Raw genomic sequence first — 12,032 nt, forward strand, 5'->3', positions numbered from 1 at the left:
ATAAACCCTTAGAAATAACTATTATGACAATTAGAATGGCAGACTGCAGTACAGGTTCTTGTTTTGAGTGATTAGCATTAGATGGTTAGATGAGCATTAACTAATTATAGCTACTTCCATTAAAAATTAACAAGATTTGCTCTTCTAGGCAGAGCAGCAAATTAAAGGACTTTTAATAAGAAAGGAGGTTTGAGATTGTTTTTTATTTCTTTGATTTACTGGTGCACTGGATTAAAAGAAACATGTCTGATAATCTGAGCATAATCTCTTTAGAGCTCTGATTACAAAACAGGAAGGACGATCTCATTTCTTATTTTAAAATGTCATGTTAATGTATGTATTATTAATCTACAGCGGCTGTGCTGATACTTTATAAACATGTTTTCTAGAAGCCCTGGTTGTGCTAGGAATGACGTTTTATTGTAAAAAATTGATTCACTTTTCTGGGTTTCCTCATTCTCCCCGTAAAGAGATGAAACTTGCCTATTTTCTTGTTGTCATGATGTTGTCATTCCTAAACAAAGGGGAAGCATTGTTTTCCCTGCTGAAGAATACCTTGTCCATTTATCATAAATGCTTATCAAATGTATAATCTAGGCCCACTCTGAGTAACACTAACCACCAAGATGGTATAGAATGAAATTAGTTTGCAACAACATGAAACTTCTGATTGAGCTTTCTAAAGTAAGGTTATTTATCTAATAGAGTACAGTGTCTAGTATAAGCCCAGATTTCCAAGTTATTAACCCTTGTAGCTCCCAAAAGAGAAGTGAACCAGAAAAGAGATGACAGAGGGGTCCGATCGCTCCAGACCTATAAACCTCAAACTCTTAGCAACTAGTTCCATAAATGTTGGGCATGACATCTTAAACGGTCATCAGCAGGGATTAGCAGAGAAGCCCCTCTGGTCAAATGAACCAAGTCTCAGAGATGAGAAACAGAGGCATTCTGGGGGGAGTGATCCCTGTAGAGTAGACTATAGAGGTGAGAGAGCTTTTGTACCTTGTGAATGACTGAAAGAAAAAGTTCATTGCAATCAATTTAATGAGCTTTGTTCACAAGATCTAAATGGGCTGGGAGGCCAGTTGGGGTTTGAGATTCACTAGTGAGCACAAGAGGCTGGAATCAGGTTTCAAATCTGAGCAACAAGCAGGCATTCTTTAGATCACATGAAGGTGAAGCAAACTGAGTTTGGAGGGGCCACCACTTGTCAAGGGAGCTTTGTTTTCACAATGAACCTTTTGGAAAGTAATTTGAGATTCTTCACTAAAGCCCCTGCCCCCCCCCCCCCCCCCCCCCAGCATCATCTCTGGTCCTGATTCACAGGGGGAGAAATTCTCTCATCCATCTTCGAACAATGAGACTACCATCTCTTTAGATATGGAGGTATGCTCTACCACTGCAGGTACCCAACTCCTCTGCTGCCCCTACCCCTAAGGCTGCCACGTGCCCAAGCAAATGCTTAAAAACACAGATAGGCAGTGCTATAGAGTGAATCAATTCCTGAGACAGTTCAAGAATGGTGATGGTAAATTAAGAAGGTTCAGAAAAGATTAATGAAAAAGAAAAGAAAAGTTGCCTTATAGTGATAGACTTAAGGAGCTTGATTTATTTAGTTTAACAAAGATGGCTAAAGGGTGACTTCATTATTAAATATTTGCCCCCCATGAAATACTTGTGAGCTCTTCAATCTAGCAGACAAAGATATAAAACAATGCAATGGTTGACATTTGAGAACTGACAAATTCAGACTGAAAATAAGTCATAACATTTTAACACTAGGGCTGTGTCTAGACTGGCCAGTTTTTCCGGAAAAATCAGCAGCTTTTCTGGAAAAAACTTGCCAGCTGTCTACACTGGCCGCTTGAATTTCCGGAAAAGCACTGACGATCTCATGTAAGATTGTCAGTGCTTTTCCGGAAATACTATGCTGCTCCCGTTTGGGCAAAAGTCTGTTTCCGAAAGACTTTTGCACAAAAGGGCCAGTGTAGACTGCACAGTACTGTTTTCTGCAAAAAAGCCCCGATCGCAAAAATGGCGATCGGGGCTTTTTTGCGGAAAACCACGCCTAGATTGCCACGGACGCTTTTCTGCAAAAAGTGCTTTTGCGGAAAAGCATCCTGCCAATCTAGACACGCTTTTCCGAAAATGCTTTTAATGGAAAATTTTCGTTAAAGCATTTTCAGAAAATCATGGCAGTGTAGACATAGCCTAGGGGTAATTAATTATTGGAGCAATCCACCATGAGCCATGATGGCATCTCCATTACTGGCAATTTTCAAATCAAGTTTGTATGTTTTTCTAAAAGATCTGATCTAGTTCAAAGAGGAATTAATTCCCCAAAGTTCTCTGGCCTGAGCTAGAAGATCATAGTGACCTCTTCTGGGTATAGAATCTCTAACCCCTCCTCTTTCTCAACATCCACATTGAACTATGTTCTGAATTGCAGTAATATAGGAGAGTGGTCCTGCTTTGTATTCATTTGCAATGTGGGCATACTAAACTGCTTGAAGTAGAAATGCTGAAAAGCTGTTATAAGCTATATAAAGGAGCTAGCAAACAGGAACAGCAAACTGAGGAGTTGTGAAAGTTCTCCAGGCACAGAAGAAGCAACATGCATCTGACGAAGTGGGTCTTTGCCCACAAAAGCTTATGCTCCAACACTTCGGTTAGTCTATAAGGTGCCACAGGACTCCTCACCGCTCATATGATCCTTTGAGTGAGTATGTTGTGCTGTTTGATGAAAGTTTACAGCGAGGTCTGTCTGAAAGAACCAGATACTGAGCCTAGTAGCCTGCTAAGCAAGGATGAGAGCTTCCTAACAGGTATAGACAGTCACTTTTTGATCCCTAATCCCTGTGGGATCCCTGGATAAGGGGTCACAGGTACTTAAAAAGAGGGTTTAAAAAGCCAGCTTCTAAGGGTACGTCTAGACTACATGGCTCCGTTGACAGAACCATGTAGATTAGGTTAGTAGGCAGAGGGAAATGAAGCGGCGACTTAAATAATCGCCGCTTCATTTAAATTAAAATGGCTGCCGCGCTGTGCCTATCAGCTGTTTGTTGGCACAGCACGATAGTCTGGATGCTCCGCGGTCGACAAAGGCCTTTGTCAACCTCCCCGGTAAACCTCATCCCACGAGGCATAACAGGGAGGTCGACAAAGGCCTTTGATGTCAACCGTGGAGAGAAAAGAGCCAGACATGTTCTACAGTCTCTCACCTTAGACCAGAAGCACCCTGACCAAAAGAGGACACTAACCTACTGCTTCTGGCTAAGCCAGTAACTAGCCATCCTGCAGATTTGGAAGGGGGAAGTGTGACCAAAATTGCCTCTGTATTCACACCCTATACACCAGACTTTGTGCAAAATATGCCTTGTGCAGTATCATTGGAAAATTAATAAGTCACTGGTCAATAATATGGTGAAATGTGTTGCAACGTTCTATGTCAAGTTAAATGTTCTGCATGATGTCATTAGTACATGTTCAAACCCACACAACTTGCCTAGGCAAAAGTTGTTCACCAGCTTTTTCCTAAATTTTACCTTAGGATAAATTAGGTATACAGCTTCCTCTTAGCATAACTTAAAGCAATGTAAGGATTTGGTTGTGCCAAGAGAATGGGCTGTGCCTGAAATAAGACTGCTTCTCATAAAACCAAACTGAAAAGAGACAGAATCACCAAATCAAATACATGCCAATTTTGAGGACTGAGGGAATGTTGGAAGACACTGAACCAAAAGGAGCCAGATAAACAGGGGATTCCTTCTCAATAAATCTTACAGAAAAGAGAAAAATGGAGAAATTTTGGAGACCTGTTCTGTTTTGGCATATATAACTCAGTGCTTCAGGGTTGAAAACCAGAATAAAATATTATTGGAAACAAAATTGATTACAGTGCTTTTTTTTTTATAAAACAGTGAACAATAAGAATTCATAGGGATGGAATTACCATTTAAAAAGATTACTAAAAAAATTAAATTGTTTGGGAGCCTGAGCTCTGTGCTTCATGCAGGTTTCATCATAAATTTAGTGATTCATTCACTTAGTTTGGGAGAATATAGTGCACAGTATACTTAAAACAAGTGCTCCCATACGTGCAGTTCTAAACTATAAGCAGCAGTGTGTACACACACACACACACACACACACACACACACACGTATTCAGTGAAATGTCTTTCATACTAACTGGAATACAGGAGTAAATTTTGCCTCTTTACGTTTTAATCATCTAGTTCTGTGTTTTAAACTTTAAATTTGCGTATGTCTTTTAGGTGAGAAATGCAGAAGTTTTATCAGTCTGACTCCACCTGCAGATCGAGGTAAATATCTGTTTCCAGTACGTGGGGGCTCTATACCTTCCCTGCTGCACATTTAGCATTCTAAATACTTTCCCCTTTCTGCCTCTGGAAATCTCCTCTTTAATCTCTGAGGAAAGTTTTGGGACTTTATTTGGGTTTTCAAAACACTAACATGAAGTTTGAATCTGATAAAATGTAAAGGTGGGAATTCCAAAGCATCGAATCTGATTTTAAACATTCAGAAATTGCTCTACTCAGCATTGTGCTGCCGAATCCCTCAAGGTGTGTCACCCTGTAGAACCCTCAGCCCCCAGGTAAACACCATACAACACATGGAGACAGTTCGGTGCCCAAGACGGAGACTCTTGGAAACCACGAAGGTAAACAGAGAACTGCCTAAGCAAACCAGCCAGGAATGAAATGCTGAGAAGGGCATAAAGAAAAGAAGAGCTGGTCTTGGGCGCCTGAGGGTATGTCTACACTACCCTCCTACTTCGAACTAGGAGGGTAATGTATGCATACCGCACTTGCAAATGAAGCCCGGGATTTGAATTTCCCAGGCTTCATTCGCATAAGCGGGGAGCCGCCATTTTTAAATCCCCGCTGGTTCGAACCCCGTGCAGCGCGGTTTCACGAGGAGTAACGGTAGTTCAAAGTAGGAAGCCTAGTTCGAACTACCTAGTTCGTGCCCCGTGTAGCCATGCTGCACGGGGTTCGAACCAGCGGGGATTTAAAAATGGCGGCTCCCCGCTTATGCAAATGAAGCCCGGGAAATTCAAATCCCGGGCTTCATTTGCAAGTGCAGTATGCCTACATTACCCCGCTAGTTTGAACTAGTGGGGTAGTGTAGACATACCCTGAGTGGCTACTCTGGTGCATCTGGTAGACAGGCCAGTGAGTGGAGAGCCCTCCACTTGTGATTCTCAGCATGAACCCTTTCATGGAGTCAGAGGCGTAGCGAGGGTGTTATGTGCCCGAGGGTAAAGGACAAATTTGCTTCTCCGCCCCACCCCCCGCCATGTGGCTTGGCCCCAAACCTGGTGCACAGCTGAGGGGAACTTGTACCGCATCTTCCCCTACCCCCTACAGTTTGGGGCCAGGCTCCCACATGCACTAACCTGCCAGTGGAGATGGAGGAGGGTTGGGCTTGGAGCAGAGAGGCTGGGAGGAGGCTCCAGGTGCTGGTGGCAGGCAGAGTAGGAGCATGTGAGCTGAAGGGATAACGGGGGAGCAGAATGGGATTAAATTGGAGCCTCCCTAGTGTGGTGCACAGGGGAAACTGACCCCTCCGGCTCCCTCGCTACACCACTGCCCCCCCTCCTGCAGATCTATCATCTTATGCACGTGCAAGATCTGTGAGAGCCGTCCCATGACTCTGCAATTAGTGTCTGGCACTGGCTTCTGGGTGGTGTCTCAATGCTACCACATTCACCTCCAAAGAGCGGGCTTCTCAAAGCAGACCCTTGCTGCTGACCCCCAGGGCATCTACAGGTCCAGTCTCTTTCAATGGGCCCACTTCCCAGGGCTCATTGATCTTGGATCTGGCTTCCATCCCCTCTCCAACCTTTGCAACTGCCCAGAGGTGCTCACCTTCCGTCTTATCCATTCCCACCTCACTCGCCCCACAGGGACAGTCTCTGCCTCACTTGCCCTAGGGACTATTCTACCAAGACGTAATACAGAGTTGCCATGTAAAAAGACTCAATACAAAGCTAAAAACTTCAATGAGAGAATGAAAACTTCCTGCCTGTCAGGGCGGTTAAACATTGGAATAAAGTGCCTAGGGAGATTGCGGGATCTCCATCACTGGAGATATTTAAGACCAGGTTAGACAGACATCTGTCTGGGATGAGCTAGGGCAACTCAACTTTGGAAGCCCCAGGGGCCACGCTGATACTTACAGAACATGCTGAGGGCCTCAACTTAAGTGTGGTTGCATATGCAAGCAAATATATACAAATAGCTTCTCACACTGACAGGCATGAATACAAAGATTAAGGCAAGACTACACAACACACAGGCCCCATTTAAGTCAGTTCTGCTGATAAGATGCAATATTTACCCGATTTCTACCCATGTGACAGCACTTTTCATGAGCAATGACAGTTCAAAAATTTAACTACTAAAACACAAACAGAAGATCATTACACTGACTACTTTTTTATTTTGGCTCCCACTCGCCAGCCATGTGTTGATCCTCACATAAACCCAAACTGCACCATGGGACACAAACTGGCCATGGGCAACATACCAAGTTATTAATAAATATTTTTAAACCATTACTTTCTCTGCTGCCATGTCTCCTCTCCTTGCTCTATCTGCCTGCTGTCCTCCAACTCCTAACCCTCCTCTACTATCCTGACTCCTGCCCTTCTCACTGCCCTCAGCCTTCCTGTGACCTGTTTCCCCCCCCCCCCAGCAATTCTCTTCCCCCTGTGCCCACTCCGATCAGGTGAGCTACCCCTCCTCATCCCCTCTTCTAACACCTCCTTCTACACACCTGCCATGCCTCTCTCCTCTGATGCTAGTCCCTCCCCTGCAGGTGTCTGCCCTTCTGCTTCACCCCCAGAATCCTCTGGCACCTGCATCTTCCCTTAGCCCTGCACCCTCCAGGTGCCACGCTGTCACTACAGTATGGAAGCAGTGACTGTTAGAGCCCCAGGCCCTTTAAATTGCTGCTGGAGCACAATTTGGCACACTGGGTGACTCTCAAAGCTGGCTTGGGAGGGCTGGTGTGGTTCATTCTGAGCAGTGCTGAGAGCTGGCTGCTCCAGCTCCACCCTTTCTTGCATGAGGCCCTGCCCCTTCCAGGAGTACAGAGCTGGCTTCCTCCACCATGCTGATGGGCTCAACAAGACCCCTTTAACTATTCCTCAAAATAGTACCCTGAAACCCTCATTCACAAGTCATATATGGTTGTGTTATTTCACACAAAACATGCCAAGTAAGATTCTATATGAAAGGTCGTGATCTGCTGAAACTCCTCATTCTCTCAAAATACCATATTTCATTAGCGCATATGAAATTATGAGATTTTGCTAGTTGCTGAAATATGTCGTGAGTTTGAAAGTTGCCCATTGCTAGTTCTTCAGTGACAATGGGTTATGGATGTACCACTTGTAAGAAATGAGATTTCATTAATATCTCTGCTTTCCATTAATTGTGGCTTTCTGCATTCTGGCATCTAACTGCCATTTTAGGCACCAATATGCCAGAATCAGCCCCTCTCCTCCTTAGGATTCACAACCCTCCTTAGGATTCACACTTCTCCCACTCATCTGTGCCTTCATTTTTACATTACAAGCCTACTTATGCTATGCACAGTGTAGCCTCTTGCCAGGTGTCCACACATCTAAGTTCCAGAGCAAATCACAAACTGGGGAAAATAGATGTTCCTCCACCTAACTCGCCTGTGGGCCCTATCCAAAAAATGCTTCAAACTTTGCCTATCAGATCAGGCCCCTAGAGGTGAGCTTGTATAGAAGAGCTGTGACGGAGGAGGAATTCCTTCCTACCTTTTAGCCTAGTAGTTAGGGTTCTCAACTGGGATATAGTAGACCCTCCACTTCAAATCCACGTAGTCTCTGAAAGGAGAAAAGGGATTTGAAAAACGATCTACCATCTCTGGTAAACATCCTAGCCACAGAACATTGGACTATTCTGCTGTGTGGGGCTCCCTGCTCTCTCCGGTTGAAACTGTTGCATTGTAGATCATAACTAAAAAAGCGTGAGAGTAGGGGACTGGAGCCTGAATTATCCATCTTGTAAGGGATTTCTCTAAGCAGCAAGCTATAGAGTCATTCTCGCTGTCAAGTTGGCCTTCTGATTCTTTTTATTATTTATTCAGAGTGTGACAGCTTCACGGGAGAAATCAAGAGAGCCCCTCTCAGAATATCCCTCACCCAAATCCTTGGGCTATGCACATTATAAGTGGCAGATCCTTGTTAAAGTTCCTTTTGCCCTACAGGTGTGTCTCCCAAATCCCAAGTGAGTACTCCAACCACAAGGGTAATATTAGCAGGGATGTCTTTCTTGCTAAGATGATGTAGACAAGAAAAAGTTTGTAGCTGAGAATCCCAAACAGAGCAACACATCCCTGATGCCCAGACTTAGGCAACTTTCTCTGTCCCACCCTTGTTTTGGTATCTCCCACTGGCTAGCTTAAGCAAGGAGTCACCTAGCATTCAGTACATTGGACATTTTTAAAAAAAACTAACTGTCAGGGTGGTTAGCACTAGAATAAACTGCTTAGGAAGGTTGTGGAATATCTGTCCAGTGTAGTCTAGAGGTACTTAATATTTTCATGACTGTAAGGAACTGAACAAGGTGATTCTCGATCCCTTCTTGTCCTATTATTCTGTGATAGAACTTTGCACCTATATTCATAGAATCATAGAATTGGAATGGACCTCGAGAGGTGATCAAGACCAGTCCCCAATCCTCATGGCAGGAAGAAGCACGGTCTAGATCATCTCTGACAAACATCTGTCTAACCTGCTCTTAAGTATCTCCAGTGATGGAGATTCCACAACCTCCCCTCCTCCCTCCGAGGCAATTTATTCCAGTGTTTAACCACCCTGACAATTAGAAAGTTTTCCCTCTATCTAACTCCTTTGCTGAAACTTAAGACCGTTGCTTCTTGTCCTATCCTCAGAAGCCAAGGAGAACAATTTTTCTCCCTCTTCCTTGTAACACCCTTTTAGATACTTGAAAACCGCTATCATGTCCCCTCTCAGTCTTCTTTTCTAAGCTAAATAAGGCAAATTTTTAGTCTTCTCTCATAGCTCATGTTTTCTAGACCTTTAATAATTGTTGTTGCTCTTCTCTGCACCTTCTCCATTTTTTCCACATCTTTCTTGAAATGTGGTGCCCAGAACTGGACAATACTCTAGTTGAGACCTAATCAGCACAGAGTGGAGTGGAAAAATGACTTTGTGTCTTGCTCACAACACTCCCGTTAATGCATCCCAGAATCATGTTTGCATTTTTTGGTAACGGTGGCCCACTGTTAACTCATGTTTAACTTGTCATCTGCTATGACCCCTAAATCCCTTTCAGTGGTACTCCTTCCTAGACAATCACTTCTGTATGTGTGAAACTGATTGTTCCTTCTTAAGCCCACCCCAGCCTTTTGTTGTCAATTCAGAAACTTCCAGTTATGCCATTGGGGTAGTACTGTCACCACCATGGAGGACCATCAGGCATTCTCCATCCATGAACATTCTACGCCAGAAAGTTTAATCCCACAGAATGGAGCTACAAAATCTATGCCAGAGCTGATAGCTATCAGTGCCACCTTTGAGTGACATCACCTCTTGGAAGGTGTACATTTCCCCATCTAGGAAACTACCACCCATAAACACTGAAAACACTTGAGATCGGTGAAGGCCCTGAAACAGTTTTTTTTTTCTTTGTCTTGAGTTCATGCTGCATTATTGATCTGGATGCCAACAGCAAGCCTGGTGCACTCTCTCACAAGGGGGACTACCTTGATGGCAAGAAAGGTCCATCAGAATCCTCCAGCATCCTGAAACCTCAACATGTCACCAATGTATTAATGAACAAAGATCTTTTAGCCCTTGCAAAATATTCTCTACACAGTGAGCAATTTGTATCAAAGCAGATGTTGCTTAATGCCAAGTCCAATTCAAGCTTCTCTGTTAGAAATGGAGTACTTCTGTTCAGATACTGTTTGGCTATGTCTACACTCGCAGCTTCTTGCGCAAGAAAACATCCACACTGCTATGTGCGAGCTGTGCTTTTGTGCAAGAGCGCCCATGGCAGTGTGGATGCTTTGTGCAAGAAAGCTCTGGTAGCCATTTTAGCTATAGGGCTTTCTTGCGCAAGAAATCCCTGCTGAGTGTTCACATCGCCCTCTTGCGCAACAGGGCTTACACCGGTCAAAAAAGAGCATAGCTCTTGCGCAAGGAGCCCTCTCTTACCATGCCATACTGTAAATTTCCTTGCACAAGAGCGGGCGGGCAATGGGGCCACTCTGCAGATTCTTGTGCAAGAACAGCTGTACTTGCGCAAGAAGCTGCGAGGGTAGACATAGCCTTTATGTCCCCCAAGCCGATCCCATCTTGCAACTCTCCAGCTATGCCACAACTCCTCTCAGGATAGTCATTTTGGAAAACTGATTGAGACACATTTCTGGTAGTCTAGACTGCACACTTCAGTGAGCTCATATGCAGACTCATGGAAAGGTCCTCATGCATATGGAGGTGCCCCACACTAAGCTGTTAGACTCCTTGGGCTCCCCGCTTATTCTTTTCTGACTGTGGGAATCAATATAAATGTATTTTACTGTGGTGCTCCCTAATTCCAGAACTGTATTCAAAATGGTACACCACCAAAACTCACTTTGTGCTCTGCTGCAAAATCCTAATTGCAGAAGTGATAGCCCATTAGTCTTAACCCATGCAGCTTGCAAACTTTGTCAATCTTCAATATCATATTAGATCACAGATCAGAGTTTGTCACCCACCTTTCCCAGGAGCTCTTCTGCCTCTTAAATGTTGACCTATGCTATCCACTACTGGTGATACCATTCAGGTCTTCTGACTGCCTGTTCATTTAGTTAGTTTAGAACAAGATACAGTGATTTTCATCAAGACAACTGTGTCCAACTCCTACCCTCTCCAGAATTCTGAACATAAGTTTACCCAGCAAAGACCCTTTGCCTCAAGCTATTGTTTCCACCCCTGATTCTGTCCTTCATTAATCTCAACTTCCTACCTCCTTCCAGCTTCCGAGCAGGTGAAGTGGTTCCTTCATATTCAAGAGGAAGTAAGATCCCAGCTTGACACCACCAAAGCAGACTATAAGTGGTTTGTTGACCACCACCAATAGATCAAACCTTCCATTACTGTTGGTGACAAGAGATAGCTTTCCACAAAACACTTAGGTTATGTCTACGCTGCCCCCGTTTTGTGCAAAAATATGCAAATGAGGCAAAGTGTGGAATATTGCTGTACCTCATTGGCATAATTAAGGAAGTTCCATTTTGGCGCAAGAGGCTTTTGTGCAAAACCCTCCTCTTGCACAAGAGCCATTCTTCCGCTTTTTTCCAGGAAGAATGGCTCTTGCACAAGAGAGTTTTTTGTGCGAAAGCCTCTTGTGCAAAAGCCGAGCCTCATTAATTATGCAAACAAGGCATAGCGCTATTCCACACTGCCTCGTTTGCATATTTTTTGAGCAAGACGGGGGTACTGTAGACATAGCCTTATGCAGCTCATCCCTCACACAAATTTGACTACTGCTACCTTGCTCCCTTCCTTGCCATTCAGCAAATTTACTTGGTCACTTTCTGCCTCCAGCTACCCCCTACATTCGCTACACCTTTCATATTTGCCCTTAATCTCCTCTTTTCCAAATTGAATGGATCCAGTCTCTTTAATCTCTCCGGGTATGTCTACACTACCCTCCTAGTTCGAACTAGGAGGGTAATGTAGGCATACCGCACTTGCAAATGAAGCCCGGGATTTGAATTTCCCGGGCTTCATTTGCATAAGCGGGGAGCTGCCATTTTAAAACCCCGCTGGTTCGAACCCCGTGCAGCGTAGCTACACGGGGCTCAAACTAGGTAGTTCGAACTAGGCTTCCTAGTCCGAACTACCGTTACTCCTCGTGAAATGAGGAGTAACGGTAGTTCGAACTAGGAAGCCTAGTTTGAACTACCTAGTTCGTGCCCCGTGTAGCTGCGCTGCACGGGGTTCGAACCAGCGGG

At 44.3% G+C, this 12,032-nt stretch overlaps 1 protein-coding gene across 1 annotated transcript in view; it reads left to right on the plus strand.

Annotated features, from left to right (window-relative positions):
• The window catches only part of GSG1L2 (GSG1 like 2), a 32,812-nt gene that overhangs the window by 486 nt on the left and 20,294 nt on the right, over window positions 1-12,032 (plus strand). Inside the window, exon 2 of the mRNA XM_075903565.2 lies at window positions 4,277-4,324. Coding sequence (XP_075759680.2) covers window positions 4,277-4,324 — 48 coding nt within the window. The remainder of the gene's footprint in view (window positions 1-4,276; window positions 4,325-12,032) is intronic.

This window comes from Pelodiscus sinensis, chromosome 20 (genome assembly GCF_052426305.1).
Source record: "Pelodiscus sinensis isolate ZL-2025 chromosome 20, ASM5242630v1, whole genome shotgun sequence".
In the NCBI taxonomy this organism is placed as follows: domain Eukaryota; kingdom Metazoa; phylum Chordata; order Testudines; family Trionychidae; genus Pelodiscus; species Pelodiscus sinensis.